The sequence below is a fragment of the Odocoileus virginianus genome, unplaced genomic scaffold (assembly GCF_023699985.2).
Source record: "Odocoileus virginianus isolate 20LAN1187 ecotype Illinois unplaced genomic scaffold, Ovbor_1.2 Unplaced_Contig_30, whole genome shotgun sequence".
Taxonomy (NCBI): domain Eukaryota; kingdom Metazoa; phylum Chordata; class Mammalia; order Artiodactyla; family Cervidae; genus Odocoileus; species Odocoileus virginianus.
The window spans coordinates 1,073,971-1,093,473 of record NW_027224347.1 but is presented as its reverse complement, the minus strand read 5'-3'; the positions used below and the strand labels follow the sequence as shown (position 1 = coordinate 1,093,473).

General features: G+C 43.5%; 2 protein-coding genes and 1 pseudogene across 2 annotated transcripts; 1 reads left to right on the top strand and 2 right to left on the bottom strand.

Annotated features, from left to right (window-relative positions):
• The first annotated feature begins 5,556 nt into the window (after positions 1-5,556).
• Positions 5,557-6,614, top strand: LOC110122569 (olfactory receptor 52B4-like; annotated as a pseudogene).
• A 7,436-nt stretch (positions 6,615-14,050) lies between these two features.
• Positions 14,051-14,635, bottom strand: LOC110122573 (RNA polymerase II subunit A C-terminal domain phosphatase SSU72 like protein 3-like). The gene has a single exon (XM_070464590.1). The coding sequence runs from the start codon at positions 14,633-14,635 to the stop codon at positions 14,051-14,053; it is 585 nt and encodes a 194-aa protein (XP_070320691.1).
• A 4,002-nt stretch (positions 14,636-18,637) lies between these two features.
• On the bottom strand, positions 18,638-19,222 carry LOC110122571 (RNA polymerase II subunit A C-terminal domain phosphatase SSU72 like protein 3-like). The gene has a single exon (XM_070464588.1). The coding sequence runs from the start codon at positions 19,220-19,222 to the stop codon at positions 18,638-18,640; it is 585 nt and encodes a 194-aa protein (XP_070320689.1).
• Between the last annotated feature and the right edge of the window lie 281 nt (positions 19,223-19,503).

The window sequence follows — 19,503 nt, the reverse complement described above, 5'->3', positions numbered from 1 at the left end:
TGTTCGTTTCCAAGGCAAACCATTCAATATCACAGTAATCCAAGTCTATGCCCCAACCAGTAATGCTGAAGAAGCTGAACAGTTCTATGAAGACCTATAAGACCTTTTAGAACTAACACCCCAAAAAGATGTTCTTTTCATTATAGGGGACTGGAATGCAAAAGTAGGAAGTCAAGAAACACCTGGAGTAACAGGCAAATTTGGCCTAAGAGCACGGAATGAAGAAGGTCAAAGGCTAATAGAATTTTGCCAAGAGAATGCACTGGTCATAGCAAACACCCTCTTCCAACAACACAAGAGAAGACTCTACACATGGACATCACCAGATGGTCAACACCAAAATCAGATTGATTATATTCTTTGCAGCCAAAGATGGAGAAACTCTATACAGTCAGCAAAACAAGACTGGGAGCTGACTGTGGCTCAGATCATGAACTCCTTATTGCCAAATTCAGACTTAAATTGAAGAAAGTAGGGAAAACCACTAGATCATTCAGGTATGACCTAAATCAAATCCCTTATGATTATACAGTGAAAGTGAGAAATAGATTTAAGGGACTAGATCTGATAGACAGAGTGCCTGATGAACTATGGACGGAGGTTCATGACACTGTACAGGAGACAAGGATTAAGACCATCCCCATGGAAAAGAAATGCAAAAAAGCAAAATGGCTGTCTGAGGAGGCCTTACAAATAGCTGTGAAAAGAAGAGAAGCAAAAAGCAAAGGAGAAAAGGAAAGACATTCCCATTTGAATGCAGAGTTCCAAAGAATAGCAAGGAGAGATAAGAAAGCCTTCCTCAGCGATCAATGCAAAGAAATAGAGGAAAACAACAGAATGGGAAAGACTAGAGATCTCTTCAAGAAAATTAGAGATGCCAAGGGAACATTTCATGCAAAGATGGGTTTGATAAAGGACAGAAATCATATGGACCTAACAGAAGCAGAAGATACTAAGAAGAGGTGGCAACAACACACAGAAGAGCTGTACAAAAAAGATCTTCATGACCCAGATAATCACGATGGTGTGCTCCCTCACCTACAGTCAGACATCCTGGAATGCAAAGTCAAGTGGGCCTTAGGAAGCATCACTATGAACAAAGCTAGTGGAGGTGATGGAATTCCAGTTGAGCTATTTCAAATCCTGGAAGATGATGCTGTGAAAGTGCTGCACTCAATATGCCAGCAAATTTGGAAAACTCAGCAGTGGCCACAGGACTGGAAAAGGTCAGTTTTCATTCCAATCCCAAAAAAGGCAATGCCAAAGAATGCTCAAACTGCTGCACAATTGCACTCATCTCACATGCTAGTAAAGTAACGCTCAAAATTCTCCAAGCCAGGCTTCAGCAATACATGAACCATGAACTTCAGATGTTCAAGCTGGTTTCAGAAAAGGCAGAGGAATTGCCAACATCCACTGGATCATCAAAAAAGCAAAAGAGTTCCAGAAAAACATCTATTTCTGCTTTATTGACTATGCCAAAGCCTTTGACTGTGTGGATCACAATAAACTGTGGAAAATTCTGAAAGAGATGGGAATACCAGACCACCTGACCTGCCTCTTGAGAAACCTATATGCAGGTCAGGAAGCAACAGTTAGAACTGGATATGGAACAACAGACTGGTTCCAAATAGGAAAAGGAGTAGGTCAAGGCTGTATATTGTCACCCTGCTTATTTAAATTATATGCAGAGTACATCATGAGAAACGCTGGGCTGGATGAAGCACAAGTTGGAATCAAGATTCCCAGGAGAAATATCAATAACCTCAGATATGCAGATGATATCACTCTTATGGCAGAAAGTGAAGAGGAACTAAAAAGCCTCTTGATGAAAGTGAAAGAGGAGAGTGAAAAAGTTGGCTTAAAGCTCAACATTCAGAAAACTAAGATCATGACATCTGGTCCCATCACTTCATGGGAAATAGATGGGGAAACAGTGGAAACAGTGGCTGACTTTATTTTCTTGGGCTCCAAAATCACTGCAGATGGTGACTGCAGCCATGAAATTAAAAGATGCTTGCTCCTTGGAAGGAAAGTTATGACCAACCTAGATAGCATATTAAAAAGCAGAGACATTACTTTGCCAACAAAGGTCCATGTAGTCAAGGCTATGGTTTTTCCAGTGGTCATGTATGGATGTGAGAGTTGGACTGTGAAGAAAGCTGAACATCAAAGAATTGATACTTTTGAACTGTGGTGTTAGAGAAGACTCCTGAGAGTCCCTTGGACTGCAAGGAAATCCAACCAGTCCACCCTAAAGGAGATCAGTCCTGGGTGTTCATTGGAAGGACTGATGCTGAAACTGAAACTCCAATACTTTGGCCACCTGATGCAAAGAGCTGACTCATTGGAAAAGACTCTGGTGCTGGGAGGGATTGGGGGCAGGAGGAGAAGGGGCCGACAGAGGATGAGATGGCTGGATGGCATCACCGACTCGATGGACATGAGTTTGAGTAATCTCCAGGAGTTGGTGATGGACAGGGAGTCCTGGCATGCTGCAATTCATGGGGTCGCAAAGAGTCGGACACGACTGAGCAACTAAACTGAACTGAACTGAATACTAACAACTGATTTATTAGAAATAAGCATGTGAGCACAGCTGATCAAGGGATGTATAGATAAAAATAGTGGAAAACGAAGGCTTAAAGAGACCTAAAGACATGATCCACATATGTGGGATAAAGCGATGTTGTTGAAAAGGCAACTCGAAATCTGGTCTCCCTAGGGTGATAGCTGCCCCTGAGGCTTTCAGGCAAATACATAAAAGCTCAGTTCCTGGCACCCATCACTCTGAGAACCCTATTGTGACTTAACCCATTCTAACCCATGTGAATTCTATTTGAAGCAGGTGACATTTATTATTGCTGTGGAGTGATATTTCAGGCAATAAGACCATTACAAGACTAGATGTTATGCAGCCTAAAGAAAGTGGTTGAAAATATTGGGACCATTGTCTAGAGTAAAGGAAACAGATTTAGAAAGACAAAAGCAGTTGTGTGCTGGATCCACTTGTACCTGCCCCTTTGCCCATTCCATGCAAACTCCACACTCAGTGATATCACCTTGTACCATGAAATACACCATGGGGGAGTAGATACACAGAATTTGGCAAGCTCTGCAAATCAGGAGTATCTATTCATTTACTTATTTATCTACATACTATGTAGATATACATGCATTTGAGCTGGGTTACCAGCACACCATTGAACCACTGTCATATATATGTGCTGTCCCAGTAGAATGGAAACTGCTGTCTGGGAAAGGAGAGTGTAAAGAACTGGGAATCATCATTAGCTCTCACTGTGCCAAGGATCCCTAAGATCTTCCAGAGAAGGTTCTATGTTGGTCCCAGATCCTCACTGATACAAATATCTGAGGCATTAAAGAGGGTTATTCACGGCTACCCTGAACTGATCATTCAGCACACCTACCTGATATTTTTCATTTGTTTGCTTTGTTAAACATTTTGAGAAGTTACACTTTGCCTTGATATGCTGAGGTCTAGAACTGCCAAAGGAAAAAGACAATTCCCAGACCACAGAAAGTTTAAAATCAATAGGAGAAACACTGTCAGGTAATCAAATTTTCTCCTAATCTTGAGATATGCGTTTTGATGATTAAATCCCTTGTGAAATCAGAGGAAATAAATGACATATGGGGAGAAGACTTTCATAAGCACATTGCTGATATAGTGGGCAGATGGTGAAGAGTATCCTGAACAGGGTTAGCTCTCTCAGGAACACAGCAGGGAGAAGCAAGTAAATTCTCCATGATACTGAAGCTCTCTGGATCCAGCCTTGGGGGACCGGCATGGGGCCGGTTTTGAGACATTGCTTTAGATTTTATTCAGTAAACAAATAGCTATCAAGTACTCACAATGTAGCCATAGACCACACCACAAACATTGAGCTCCTCAGCATCTCTCCTCTGGCTCCTAGAAGAAAAATTCCTCTTTACTCCCAAATATCCAGTGTCTGTCATCATCTCTAAGCTGGTCCTCATTGGGCTCCTCTTTATAATCACCTAACATTTATGTTTCTTGATTTTCCTAACCTTATCTTGCTACAACCTTCTCAGCGTATGGCTCACACATTATCCCCACACCCCACAATGGCATTTTCATGTCTATTTTGATGTCTTCCATCTCCTTCAGGAGGATGGCCTTTCTCAGGGCACAATCTATTCTCAAAATGGCTGTTCGGTCATAGAAGGACCTGGCCTTAGTAGCTGCCCACAACAGGAACATCTTCACACCGTTCTACTGGGTTTCTGTTCCACGATTCTATTTTTAGGACAATTTTAGTCATTACTTAGAAGGTAACAGGAATAAAAATAAGAGAGGAATTTCCCAATCTGGTAAATAAATTCAGAGGTGAGGAGTATCAATTCTGGAAGGGCAGAGAACAATGATTGTGACTTACTTTGTTGCTGGATCTTAAGTTATGCCCTGTTAAAAATGCAGATCTTGAAAGTTGTTGATCAGTATACTTCATTATTTCATGGATTCCTGAATTTGCAACTACCTGAGTTTTGCACCAAGCTCCTCCCTTGAGAACACAGATGGACGTGGGAGTCAACTTGTCATAGTCAGAGAGGGCATAGAAAAGAGTAAGCCCTTGAGTTTGGCTTTCACAGAATAAAATCACTCCTTTTGCAAATAGCAATTTTAGATATTGATTCAGGGGGAAAAGAGACCTCTGTCCACTAAACCACCTGTGTTTCTTCTAGAAACTGAAACAACTGAACCTTTCTTTCTTCTTCTCCATTAGCTCTTAGAATTTGGGCCCACTGCTCCTCCTTCCATGTGACCTCCCAACTCCTCTTTCTTACATAGTACAATAGATAACAGGACTATATTATGAACTTCTCAGCCTTCAGCTGGCCTGGATACACGGTGCACAAGTGTTTTAGGTCTTTACCAGAATTTTATCACTGTTACCTAAGAAGAAATTGACAAGTGACACATTAAATATTGACGAGGTTTCAAAAACAATTTCAAAACTCATGTTATACTATCCTACTCTTTATTCTGTAGTCAAAACAATAGGACATAGCTACCTGCTCAAGGAATACCTTTGTTCTGTTCCTCCCATGCTTTGCAACCCATAGTCACAAAACTATTTTCAAAGGTAAGTTCAAAAATAACTCATTCTTAAAAAAATAAATAAATAAAAGTTTGGCAGAATTCACTAAAAATAAATAAATAAATAACTCATTCTTAAAATCAACACAAATACAGAGTAAATTATTCTTTCCATTCTGTTTGTGTATTAGCTTAATTTTGGACAAGATGTTAATCATTACCATACTCATTTAATTTTCTCTAATGCTCCATGGGTCTATCTTGTTCATGAAATTAAGGCTTCATTCAGAAAACAAGTCATACCTTACTTATCTTTATTTGTATATGTATCCAAAATTCCTGACATCATCAGAATGGAGTGGGATGAAGTAGAAACCAAAATCAAGTGATAATAGAAAGAAATGTTTGCATATAATTTGGATTTTCCTCTGTCTCCATGAATAGGCATGAGATTCCTGAAGAACTTCCCACGTATGAGGACCTTAAACCACACTGGTGTTAGCCACACAGTCTTCTGCCTGCTAGGCATCCCTGGCCTTGAAGACCACTACATGTAGATTTCCATCCCCTTTGTTATTACCTATGCCGCTGCCTTGCTTGGGAACAGCCTGCTCATCTTCATTATCCTCACCAAGCTCAGCCTTCATGAACCCATGTCCTCTTCCTCTGCATGCTGTGCGGAGCAGACCTTGTCCTCTCCATGTGTATAGTACCTCAGGCCTTGGCGATCCTCTGGTTCCATGCTGGAGAGCTCTCCCTGGATCGCTGCATTTCTCAGGTGTTCTTCCTCTCTTCCGCTTTCATTTACTAGTCTGGGATCTTGCAGGTGATGGCGTGTGACCGCTACATTGCCGTATGCTGCCCTCTGAGATACACCACTGTTCTCACACATACACTGATAGGGAAAATTGGTATATCCATCTTCCTAAGAAGTTATCATATAGTTTATCATGTAATGTTTCTTCTGAAAAGACTGACTTTTTATAAAACTAGCATCCTCCCAAACACTGCTTGTAAGCATGTTGTCCTGGCAAAAATTTCCTGCAATGATATCCAGCGAAACGCTGGAGAAGGAAATGGCTACCACTCCAGTATTCTGGCCTGGAGAATTCCATGGACTGCATAGTCCATGAGGTCACGAAGAGTCAGTCACAACTGAGCGATTTTCACACAGAACATCTGGTTTGATTTTTTTGTGCCTAATGTCGACCTTGGTCTTAGATGTTGTGCTAATCTTTGTTTCATATATGCCTATTCTCCGTGCTGTCTTCCACATCCCTTCCCAAGATGCTCCTCACAAAGCTCTCAGCACATGTGGCTCCCATACCTGTGTCATCATCCTCTTTTATGGACCTGGGATCTTCTCAGTTCTCATCAGTGGTTTGGATACCACATTCCACTCCATATTTACATTCTGTCGGCCAATGTCTATATTCTCATTCCACCTACACTAAATCCCACAGTTTATGGGATTAAGACCAAGCAGATTCGGAACCTGGTAGTTCATTTGCTGTTTCCAAAGCAGATATGACTACAATAATGGAAACTACCCTTGTGCTTTCCTCAATAATGCTCATCATGCTTTAGGTTAGCTTTTGTATCAAGATGTGGAGGGGTACAGTGGAAATACTAATCAAATAACTCTGTATCTTGTTGTCATAGAGCAAGTTTATCAGGAATGGGTTTGTAAATGTTTCTTGCAAAGTCTTTCATAAATCATTAGATATCACTGCCTTTGGGGTCTTAGTTCACTTTCTTATACATGGAATTCATAACTAGATTAGTTCACCTCCCTACTCCTAGGCTGGAGGTTAGATTGCAATGACCTGGAAACCGACCTTTCCTGGGTAATTGTTACACTCTTATATACTAGGGTATTCTATGCTTTGAATGGCTGCACCTTTTTTATTCCTCTCATTCAGACATTATCCTGCCATTTGCTCCCTACGTTGTAGCTTTCATCATATTTTTGCTTTTTAGACAATTATAAAATTCATATATATCTTAAAATTCATATGTATTCACCATTAACATAATACCATAAATAATGAGTGTATGTGTAAGTAAATCTTTATCTTTTTGAAACATTAAACAGAGCAAATGTTTACTAATTCTTATATTACCAACTGTTAGGAAGAAAATATTCAGCATGAGAGCAAATACAGCACAAACATGTAAGAGCACACTGAGGAAGCATACATAGAAGCACACTGACATGTGTAGAAGTGTAGCCACGTGGCAGAGTCAGAGGACCCTAAGCTCAGCTGCTTCCATGGGCAATCCAAAATTGCAACCATTGACAGAACAGCTATCAATGAAAATGACCCTAAGACAAGCAGAACAGCATCTCCACAACTAAAGATGGAAAGAAAGAACCACAACAAGTTGGTAGTGATGTCCTGTGTCTCCTGCATTGCGGGCGGATTCTTTACCATTGAGCAACCAGGAAAGCCCAGGAGAAGGAGAGGGTAGGACAAATTGAAAGAGTAGCGTTGACACACGTGCACCACCGTTTGTAAAGTAGATAGCTAGTGGGGTGTGCTGTATGACAGAGGGAGTTCAGCGTGGTGCCCTGTGACAACCTAGAGGAGTGGGACAGGGAGGAGGTGGGAGGGAGGCTTAAGAGGGAAGGGACATGTGTATACTTACGGCTGATTCACCTTCTCATATGGCAGAAACCAACAAAACATTGTAAGCAATTATCCTCCAATTAAAAATATATTTTTTAAAAAAGGTCTCTCTATTTTTCTGTATTTTCTCTCTTCTCCAGTTGGATAACTCTATTGAAAGACCTATGGTCTCTTTGTGCAAGTGGGGGTACCTTGGTCCAGGGGTAAATGCATTTGTAGTTTTGTCCCAGTGGAAAGATTCCCTTTGTACAGGCTATACTATTTTTCACTACTCCCAGCAATATTTGAGAGTAACTTAGTCCTCACAACGATGCCTGCAGAGTATATTGTCAAGCTTTCAGACATTTTCAACTGGATAGTGTTTCCGATAATGCTGACTATCTGCACAAATGCATGCCAATAATCCTTCCCCACCCAACCCCTCCACTGTCCACACATGCCAATTCCTCCTTCTCGAGGTGCAGTCTGCTCCCCACTCCCTTGTGCCTGTGACCACCTCATGACTTGCTTTGGCTAGTGGAATAATGTGGAAGTATTATATCCTCTGCCCTGTGGGTTTAGAGTGAAGTGAAGCAGGAACAACAGTCAGAGGGGGATATAAAATCAAGAAACAACACAGGGGCAGTTTGGTCTTGGGAAATGAGGGGTTTTAAATAAATTAATTATGAATGAAGCTACTGACACACTTCTATTGACAGGCTGTTGGCTCTTGGACTATAAAGTGTTTCTGTCATTTGGGGATTTTTTAAAATTGTTATTGTAAACACACACACAAATACAGAAAACAAAACAAATGCACAGCCTAACAAATTCTTGTAAGGCAAATATCACCCAGATCAAGAAATACAACTTGCTCTGACATACCCATTGCCATGTCCAGGTGCCCCGTCAGAGTCCCAAAGCTATCACTGGCATACTTAACATATCTAATTACATGGACATTCCCGTCTTTCAGCAATTTGCATTCAAATGCTGCCATTTCACCTACAACAACCATCTGAATATTTCATTTGCCTCTGTGTCATAACTGGAATTATGTTTGTCTAGTGAAGAAACCACTGTATGTCCAGTAGCACATCTAAATCTTTATTTTTCCATTTCTCACACTTCAGTTCAGTTCAGTTCAGTCGCTCAGTTGTGTCCGACTCTTTGCGACCCCATGAATCACAGCACGCCAGGCCTCCCTGTCCATCACCAACTCCTGGAGTTTACTCAAACTCATGTCCATTGAGTCGGTGATGCCATCCAGCCATCTCATCCTCTGTCGTCCCCTTCTCCTCCTGCCCCCAATCCCTCCCAGCATCAGGGTCTTTTCCAATGAGTCAGCTCTTCGCATGAGGTGGCCAAAGTATTGGAGTTTCAGTTTCAGCATCAGTGCTTCCAATGAACACCCAGGACTGATCTCCTTTAGGATGGACTGGTTGGATCTCCTTGCATCCAAAACATTTTATTGTTAGTTATCATTAAAAATGACAACTATAATTTCCCCTCCTTTTAGCAAAACCAGCAACACCAGTGGTGTTACTATCACCTGGAAATGATTCTCTCACCGTATTTAACAACACCTGTTCTAGTACCATCCTCCCAATTCCGGGTTTTTTTTTTAATGGAGTGCCAGGAGACCTGCAGAGAATTTAGCAGCACTCTGGTCCAAACTCTGGCTGATTTTGGTGGATCTGAAGCTGAAAAGAACCTGCCACAGTGAGGAGCATCCTAACAGGCTGGTAAAAGGATCATCCAATGATGAAGATCAGGACTCAGCATCCTGGGACTGCAATCACCTAGAAGAAGTCTGGAAAATACCTTTGGAATGCTGCTGGCAGTTCATGAGTGTGTGCATGCTACATCACTTCAGTCATGTCTGACTCTGTGCGACCCTGTGGACTGTAGCCTACCAGGCTCCTCTGTCCATGGGATTCTCCAGGCAGGAACAGTGGAGTGGGTTGCTATGCCCTTATCCAACCAGAAGTTCATAGTCCTGGCTAAATTCTGTAGGTAACATCCACCGCTCCACGTAAATGATCTCTGGGTTCCCATCACCCTCTCTAATCTGACTCCAACTCTCCACACAGGGAAGCCCCAGGTGCTGCGGGTTTTAGGAGGAAACCTGAGCCCAGACAGCCTCCCAGGCAACTTTTACTCACCTTCTGTTCTCATTCACAGAAACTCTAGCAACCAAAAGTTCACCCACTCAATGCCCACAATGTTCAGGGTTTTGACAACTTCCTCATCTGCATTTTTCTACCTCTATAAGAGACACCAGATTCTATAGTTTCACAAGAAATCTACCACTAGATCAAAATGTGAAACACTAAATTCACCAACCTTAAAGTTCTAACTCCTGAAACATTTTTATATTTTTATGACCTTTAAGGCGACTTAGACAAACCAGGTTCCACAATCTACTTTATCCCCCATCCCATTCGTTTTAATTTATTCATAGACACATTGGATGTTTTTAAGTAAATTAAAAAGAAAATTTTGTGGTCTATAGTTGATTTAGAATGTTAGTTTAGTTTCTACTGTACAAGAAAGTGAATCAGTTATACACACACACACATATATATCCCCTGTTTTCAACCTTCTTTATCCATATATATCTATATAGGTCACTACAGAGTGGAGAAGAGTTCCTTGTGTCATAGTAAAGGTCCTTCAGCACGTGCATGCTCCATCGCTCATTATATCAGACTCTTTGCAACCCCATGGACTGTAGCCCACTAGGCTCCTCTGTCCATGGGATTATCCAGGCAAGAATACTGGAGTGGGTTGCCATGCCCTCCTCCAGGGATCTTCCTGACCCAAGGATCAAACCTGATCTCTTATGTCTCCTGCATTGGCAACTGGGTTCTTTACCTCTAGCACCACCTGGGAAGCACAGAAAAGGTCCTTATTAGTTATCTGTCTTATATACACTTTATATTTTGTAATTAATCACTGTGATCTCTCCATTGTAGTACCTGAAAGAAAGTTGCATGGCTCAAGGTAGCCTGGAGTTAAAACCCCCCTCCAGGTCCTCCCCACCATTCTAGGCAAAACAAAGAACTCTCTCACCCGAAGAAAAATAGACATTAGGTTGATTACACCCAGCTCCAAGCCGGCCCAGCCTCTGGCTGATCTCCAGAACTCCTTGCCCCAGCCGTTTAAGAGATAACTACTCCCAGCAACCTTGGAGAAGAACAGGCGCCCTTAAGACAGTAGCTTTCTACATACATGCCTATATATACCTACTCTTTTCTTAGATAAGCCCAGCAGCTCGCTAATCTGACTGCTGCCCCTTCTCCCCTCATTAAAGGTGATCTGTTCCTGTAGAGTGCCAGTCTCGTTCTTTTCCTGAACCTCGCCTACTCTACCTCCAGACCTTACAGTACCTGCAGCATTTTACTCGTCTTGTCATTTTTGCCATCCCTTGCTCAAACAGATAGGAACTCAACTAGCATGAAGAAAGAACTTCTTAGGAAAGAATGCTTTTTCTCCATGGAATTCACATGGATTGAACAATAAGAAACCAGAGGGCTCACTTTGTAAGAACCCTGCACTACCACAAACAAGAGGACACTTTTTCTATAATTGAGAGGGTTTTATTTCATTTTACTTAATGTCATGAGCTCTTTAATTGAAAAAATCATGCGGGGATCTTAGTAAATTCCGCCCATAATCTACACTGTTTGTCTTAAGATTGGCATTAGTAAAAGACATACAATCTAAATATAAATAAATTTCTAAGTAAAAACAATTCACTAGAATGACATCTCAATAAAAATTTATATATTTATATAAAACTACAAAAGAGCAAAAGGATATTGTTTTAAAATGATGCAAAAGACAAGTTTCTATCCTGATTATACTGAACAAAACACGTCCACTGCTCCATTATAAGCCTTCGTTAGCTGATCTGGAAAACAGAGTCCTTCACGGTCACTTCCTTCCAGAGCCATGTGAGCACTGAACATTTCCCTCCAAGTCAAGTCCCCACACCATCATCCCTCACACTGGAAAGTTTTTGATGGCTCCTGGTGATTCAAGTTGCATTATCCATGTAACGCTTTTCTCCTGCATTTCCTTGCTTGGTTGGGGTGCACCTGAAAAAAAATCATAAGGATGGCTTTTAGCAAAAAGGGCTATGAGATCCTTGCACAGCAAATACCGTCCAGCCCAATGTCCAGGCACAAGTTTTTACCAACTAAGAAGCTGAAGCCAGACAAGATCTTCAGTAGAAGCAGACCATGTGCAGAAAGCTCTTGCCTGTTTTCCACTGGGCTGCCAGGAGCACCTCAACCAGAGAGTCCTCCAGGTAGTCCACCTGCTGGAGGCATTTGCAGAGCTCACAGATGATAAAAGACCCAAGGGTGGCATCCTCTGGGTCATTGTCCATATGTCAATGAGAGGGTTCCTATTCTCCTGATAATTCTTTATGTGAAGTCACTAGACACAGGTCCCAGTCTTAGCAAACCCAACCAGCACAAAGATCACCCATTCAATACTGAAGATATTCAGTGCTGCTACTTTTGCCCAACTGCTTTTGTCTACACCCTCCCCTGAGACAGCAACTTCCCAAGTTCCATCCAGATCTCTGCACTACATCTAAATCTGAAGCAGGACACTCATCAACCTTCAACTTTCAACCCTCCAATCTCTTGTTATTTTTTCAGCTCTAAGGACTCTTAGACAAACCATGTCTCGCCATCCATTTCATCCAGTCTCATTCCCTTTAACTTTTCCACGGACATTTTCTCTGTTGAGTTTCATCACTGGAGTCACTCCTTTGGAACACCAGCCCCACTTTTATATGCTTTATCATATTTGCCTCCTCCATATCTCTACAGACAGGAAATCAACCAACAATATTTTCTCATTTCCTTCCAGTGGATGTTCTGACAAAAGTTAAGATCTCCTGGACAGATCATTTCTCTCTCTCTTGTAAAGGGCCCCCAGAATTCCCTATTTCCATTTTGTGTTCCCATCATTGGAGATGATCATTTCAACACAGTATCCAATCCCTTTCCCATTCCTGCCCTGACTGCCTCAACATCAGATGAAAGACTGACCTTGAAGCTCATTGAATCTACCTGAGAAAGAAACCCTCACCTCCCTACCGCCAGCACTGCCCCATGTGGATAGATACACCCCGTCACCAGTGTGGAAAGACAGAAAATTGACATTGCTTCTAAATTTTTCCCTCTCTCTCCTCTTCAGTATGTCCTGTCCTTTCAACTCCACCATCTTCCTATGAACCCACAGATTCTCCCCCTGTCCAAAGCTTCCACCTTACTGCTCAATCTACAGCTCTACTCAGGAACTCCTCTACTAGCTCATACCATGGCCCCAGGTCCACCCTTGCTCCATCCTGCCTTTGCTCTCTAAATAAAGTCCACATGAACCTTCTGACGTAGCAAGATACCTCATTCAACAAGGCCAACTCCCCCTTCCTTTTATTTTCTCTTATAAGTTACACAAACCTAGGTGCCACTTCTGGTCAGACCCAAGAGGATTCACTTCCCTATAGGTAGGATCCACTTTTAGAGGAGTTCAGGACTCAATGAACCTTTTATGCACGAAGAAATCCGCTTGAGGAAAGAGTGCCTTACCCTGTGGAATTCATTCAGCCTGAACAGTAAGAAACCAAGGTGTTCCTTTTGTAAGATCCAACCCCTACCAAAATTTAGGAGATACATTTTCTATAAACTAGAAGCTTTTATTTCATTTCATGAATATTGAATTGAACAGATCATGCTAAAATTTTAGCAATCAATGCCTACTGTTATCGAACCTGAGTTTCTATGAAAGTTGCAGTTACCAACACATACAATCTAAAAACAGATTTCTAAAGTTCAAACATTAAAGATAATCCTATCTCACTAAAAAGAAAAATGCATTTATACTGATGCATAATACCAAAATGAAAAAAGGATATTGTATTAAAATGATGAAGTAAAAAAAAATGATGGAATGGAAATTGGGTGGGGTTTGTTTATTCTTTCCCCCTGAATATCCTTCAACGCATCACTTGTTCATTGTAAACCTCGGTATCTTGATGTGGATAATGGAGTCCTCGAGGTTAACTTCCTCGCAGAGCCCTGTGTTCCTTCCAGGTCAAGAATCCATTCCGTAGTCCTCCACCAAGGAAGGGTTTGGATGCCTCCAGGGCGTTCATGTTACTTTGGCAGAAAATGATTTCCTTCTCCACTTCCTTCTCTGGGTGGAGTGTACATGAAAAAAGACGTGTAGATGGCTTTTAGCAGAAAGGCCTTGGAAGCCGCTTCGGACAGAAAATACCACCTAGCCCAACGTCCAGACACAAGTTCTTACCCAGAGGAGCTGAAACCAGACAAGATCCTCAGTAGAAGCAGACCGTGTGCAGAAAGCTCTTGCCAGTTTTGCGCTCGGCTGCCAGGAGCACCTCGACCAGAGAGTCGTCCAGGTCGTCTGCCTGCTGGAGGCGTTCGCAGAGCTCGCAGATGAGAAACGCCCCCAGGGTGGCGTCCTCCGTGTCGTCGTCCATGTCCACGTTGATCACGTGCACAGGCTGGCAGGTCTCCTGCTCTCGGACCCACAGCTCCTCCACCACCCTGTCGTAGACGCTCTCCTCGCAGGTGAAGATGACATCAAAGCGATCTCTGCACTCTTGAAATCTTTCCGGGCGAGGCTTGATTCTCTCGTTTCTTCCCAAGATATGTAAGATGCCGTTGCTGTTATAGCGTTCTCGGTCTTTGCGCGCAAGGTCCTTGCGCATCTCCTCATAGGTGGTGGAGAAATCGTAAACCATCTGGAGGTTGCGTGCCGTTCCTGGGAGCCTGACTCGAGATCCAGCTCCGAAGGACCTGACTCGGAATCCTTTCCTCCTGAGGATGCGGTGGGCCTCCATGCTCCTGTTCATGTTGCTCATGCAGACCACAGCCACACTGAGCGGATACGAGGGCATGGTGGCGGCCACTGGGACTCCAGCCAGACGCGGGGACTTCAGGGGCTGAGGGGACTCTGAAGGCCAGGGGATGACCGGCTGGGTCCAGCTCTTCCAAGGAGTGAGAGTCAACGAAGAAAGAAGGCGTTTATATGGAGGCACTTGTCCTGAGTGGGAGGAGAAATCTTGATGGATGATTGGCTTAACTCTCGAGTGATTGGATTTGAATGGTGGGCTGGGAGCAGAGAACCCAGTGCTGTTTTCAGGACAATCCCCTGATGCAATCACCCAACCTCAAGGCCACTATGTGCCCACCCAACCCCCACCCCGCTCCTGAGCGGTTTGCCATATCCAGTTAACCCTATCTGTGCCTGTGTGTATGTGGCAGAATTGGTATCAGGAAAAACAAGTAGACTACTCACTGGCTTCTCACCAGCCGTCCAAAGAGCTGAAGACATGCATGTGGAAAAGGTCTTTGAAATTCCTGAGCCTCCTAATCCAAGGAGCAAAGAATCACAGTGGTTGTTCCCCAGATTTTCATGTTAGAGTTGATACTCCAATAGAGCAGTTGTGCTAAATCCTAGGAAGGCATTCATGGCTCTTCCTATAAGTCAGGAAAAATGTGCACCAGTGTCAAAAGCAACCTCTGGAAAATATGACTGCCATTTGATAGCATTTCACAAGTTGCAAGAACACCACATTTTCTCCTTTCACTTTTCCTCAATTCATCAGAATTCTGGAGTGAACTGAGCAGATCCTCCTCCCTTATCTTGTCTCCAAAAGCAGCTCAGTCTGAGCATTCCATACACAACATAGAAGCCTTTTCATTGCTTTTCTCCATTTGCATAGCAGATGAAGCAACGGTACAGATATTAAAGTTGGGATCAGGACATTGACCACTAAGGAGACTTAATGCTGTCACTTCAAAATGGTGAGGGCAAAGATCTCTTCACAGAGCCACAGACTGAATGTTCTGTCCATTGCAGTGATTCTCCGAGTGCAAAAAGTCCTATGTCAGCAAACAGCCCAAGTGTACTCAAAGTGTGACCCCCAGAGCATCAGCATGAACTGAAGGGGAGTGTGTTTAACCTGGGAACTGGACTCCCAGACCACTGAATTGGATCGCAGGGAAGGGCGCTAAAGATTGAGAGCAAGTTGACTAATAGCAGAGATTTCAGAAACTTGACTGGACCTCGGAAGTCCCTGAGAAGCACTGCCTCTAGATGGGAGGTTGAATATTCTGAAGAGAAAAGCCAGATTAGAGAAAAGGTCACGCATACCTGCAAAGGTAGTCAGCTCTTAAATATGATGTGAAAATGTTTTTTAACAGTCACTGCCTGAGACCTAACTCATCCTGCCAGGAACAACAGAGAGAGAGAGAGAGAGAGAGAAGAAGGATCTCAGAGCCCAACTGCAATCATGATACGACAGGAGGAAGTTATCTCATCATGGTCCTTTCTCTTCATAGGATGGCTCTAGAGTCACACAGTGGCGGAAACCCCTACTTCTGGTCTGTTTGTGTGCCCCTGAGTTTATCTGTGAGACTCAGGGTGGGGAGGCGGCTCTTGTTCGGCATGCCAGCACTGTGGCAGCCAAGCTGAGCTCTTAGTGCTAGAGCCGTGTCGCTGTGTCACCCCATAAGCCTCCCTGACGTCTGCAGTGCTGGTAGAGGAGACCTTACAGGGCAGGCTTTCCTTCACTTTCTGCCAATTCTGAGCACCATTTAAGTGGACACCGTCCCTCTTTTTTCACCTTGAGATAACCTTCAATATGTTTTCATTTATATGAAGGTTGACTTCCTTTAGAGTCAGTCCTCTTTAGAATGATGTCAGTATCTTTTTTATGATTACTATCTCTTTTATTTTTAATCAATCCTGTAGACAAAATCTCTTTTCCTCAAAGTTATCTTCTGTCTTTCTGGATTTACCACTCTGAGGAAGCCCATATTCTGTCAGTTCTGGATGTAAAATCAATAGATACAGGTCAAATACTTAACAAACCCTACAAGTGCAGACATCACCCATTCAACACCAACAAAATTTGGTATTGTCACTTCTTCCCCAACTGCCTTTTTCTGCACACTCCCCTGTGACAGCAGCTCCCATACTTCCACCCAGATCTCTGCCACTACATCAAAATCTGAAGCAGGATATTCACCAACCTTCAACCACCCACCTTCCAAACTTTTGTTTATTTTTTTCAGCTCTAATAGCTCTTAGGCAAACTATGCTTCAGCATCCATTTCACCCAGTTCCATTCCCTTTATTTTCCCATGGATACCTGCTATTTTAAGTGGCATTACTATAGTCGCTCCTGTGTAACGTCTACAGCACTTTGAACCAGTTGCACTTTCTCATATTTGCCTCCTGCATATCCCTACAGACAGGAATTCAACCAACAGCCTTTACTGCATGTGGATTTTCTGGCCAAATACATTCACCTGGACAGATCATTTCTCTTTCTTTCAAAGGGCTCCTAAATCTCCCTACTTCAATTTTGTGGTCCCATCTTGGAAAAGATCATCTCAACCGACTCTCCCACTTCGTTTCCATTCCTGACCATGACTGTCCACCATCAGATGAGAGGTTGATCTTGAATACCACTGACTCTACCAGGAAAGAAAACCGTCACCTCCCTACCACTGCCCCCTTCAGATAGAGATGCACCTGCTCACATGTGGGGAAAGACAGAAAGTTGAGAGTGCTTCTATACCATCCCTCTCTCTTCTCTTCATCAAGTCTTGTCTTTTCACCTCCAGCACCTCCCTCTGCTCCCACACTTCTCCCCCTGTGCAGAGCCGCCTCCCTCCTCCTCAGTGCAGTCCTCGCCTCAGCATTTGCTGTACTTGCTGATCGCTCCAGATCCATGGCACTCCATCCCACCTACACGGATAACAAAGTCCACACTTCCTTTCTGATAGTGAGTAAACTAACTTCACCATCCCCACTGTCTCTCCATAATTTTCTCCTGTAAGCCACACAGGACTTGGTGACACAGCTGGTCAGAACCAAGGATGTTTCATTTCCGAACAACGAGGATCCATTTTCGGAGGAGCACAAAAAACAACGAATGTTTGAAGGAGAAGTAAATTCTCAAGAAAAGAGAATGCTTTTCTACATGGGATTTATAGGCTTTGAAAAACAGGAAATCAAGACACCCAGTTGGTAAGATCCATCCCCTACCGCAAATGAGAAGACACCTTTTCTTAAATTAAAGAGTTTTATTTTGATTTATTTCATTTTATTTAAATAAGGTACATAGTTCAACAGATAGGGCTTATATTTTAGGGATAAATGCAACCACAGACTACATTGGTTTATAATTTTACTTCATAAATATGCTATTTGATTAAAGAAATCATGCTTGGGTTTTGCCCAAAAAAGCCTCCAATGATCTATCCAGAACTTATAATCAAGTAGATAATTGTCAAAGACATACAATTTAAAAGCAGAAATATTTCCAATTCAATATAATTTCCATTCAGTGTATTCCCATCCCACTTCAGAAAAAACAACCTGTCTTTTGATACACCACACCGAAAGGACAAAAGGAAATTAGTATCCATATAGATCAATAAAATAGACACTGTTTCATTTTCTCAGAATATCCTTCAGTGCATTGCTTGTCCCGGGCTCCGTGATCAGCCTTGATTGTCCATCCTGCAGAGAGAGTCCTCGAGATTAACCTCCTTGCAGGAGCCTGTGAGCACTGAGTTCTTCCTTCCAGGTCCAGTTCCACACCATCGTTCCCCACGTTGGAAGGGTTGGCATGTCTCCCGGTGTTCCATGTTCCCTGGGCCATTCGATGCTCTCCTCCTCCACCTCCTTCACTGGGTGGGGTGTTCAGTTCAGTTCAGTCGCTCAGTCATGTCCGACTCTTTGCATACCTGACAACAAATCAAACATAGACCGCCTTTAGCAGAAATGACTTTGAAGAAGCCTCTCCCAGAAAATGCCCAGTAGCCCAAGAGTCCAGGCATGAGTTCTTACCGACAAAGCAGCTGAAAGCAGCCAAGATGCTTCCTCAGTAGAAGCAGACCGTGTGCAGAAAGCTCCTTCCTGTTTTCTCCTTCGCTGCCTGGAGCAGCTCGGCCAGACGACTTTGCGTGTCATCTGCCTGCTGGAGACCCTGGCAGAGCTCACAGATGATCGAGGCTCCAAGGCTGGCTGCCTCCAGGGTGTCGTCTATGTCCACGTTGACGACCGGCACAGGCTGCCAGGTCTCCTGATCCCTGGCGCACAGGTCGGCCACCACCCGGTTATAGGCTCTCTGCCCACAGGTGAAGATGACATCAAAGGGATCTGGGCACTCTTGAAACCTTTCTGGGCCAGGCTTGATTCTCTCATTTCTCTTCAGGATGTGTAAGACTCCATTCCTTTTGTAGTGCTTTTGGTCTTTCGAGGAGAGGTCGCTGTGCATCTTCTTATAGGACGTGGAGAAGTCATAGAGCACGGGTGGGTGGCGTGCCCCTCCTGGGAGCCTCACATGGGATCCGGCTCCAAAAGACCTGACATGGAACCCGTTCTTCCTGAGGACGCGGTGGGCTTCCATGCTCCTGTTGACGTTGCTCATGCAGACCACAGCCACCCTGAGCGGGGAGGAGGGCATGGCGGCAGCCTCTTGGGACTCCAGCTGGACAGGAGGACTTCAGGGTCTGAGGGGGACTCTGAAGGCCAGGGAGATGACCGGCTGGGTCCAGTTTTGTAATGAGCATTTGAACCAGAGAAGAGAGAAGGCCTTTATATAGAGGCATGGGCCCAAGGTGGGCGGAGACCTCTTGATTGGTGATTGGCTTAACTCTTGAGTGATTGGATTTAGATAGTGGACCCAATGAGGTGACCAGAACAATCCGGTGATCCAATCACCCAATTTGATGGCCAGGAGGTGCC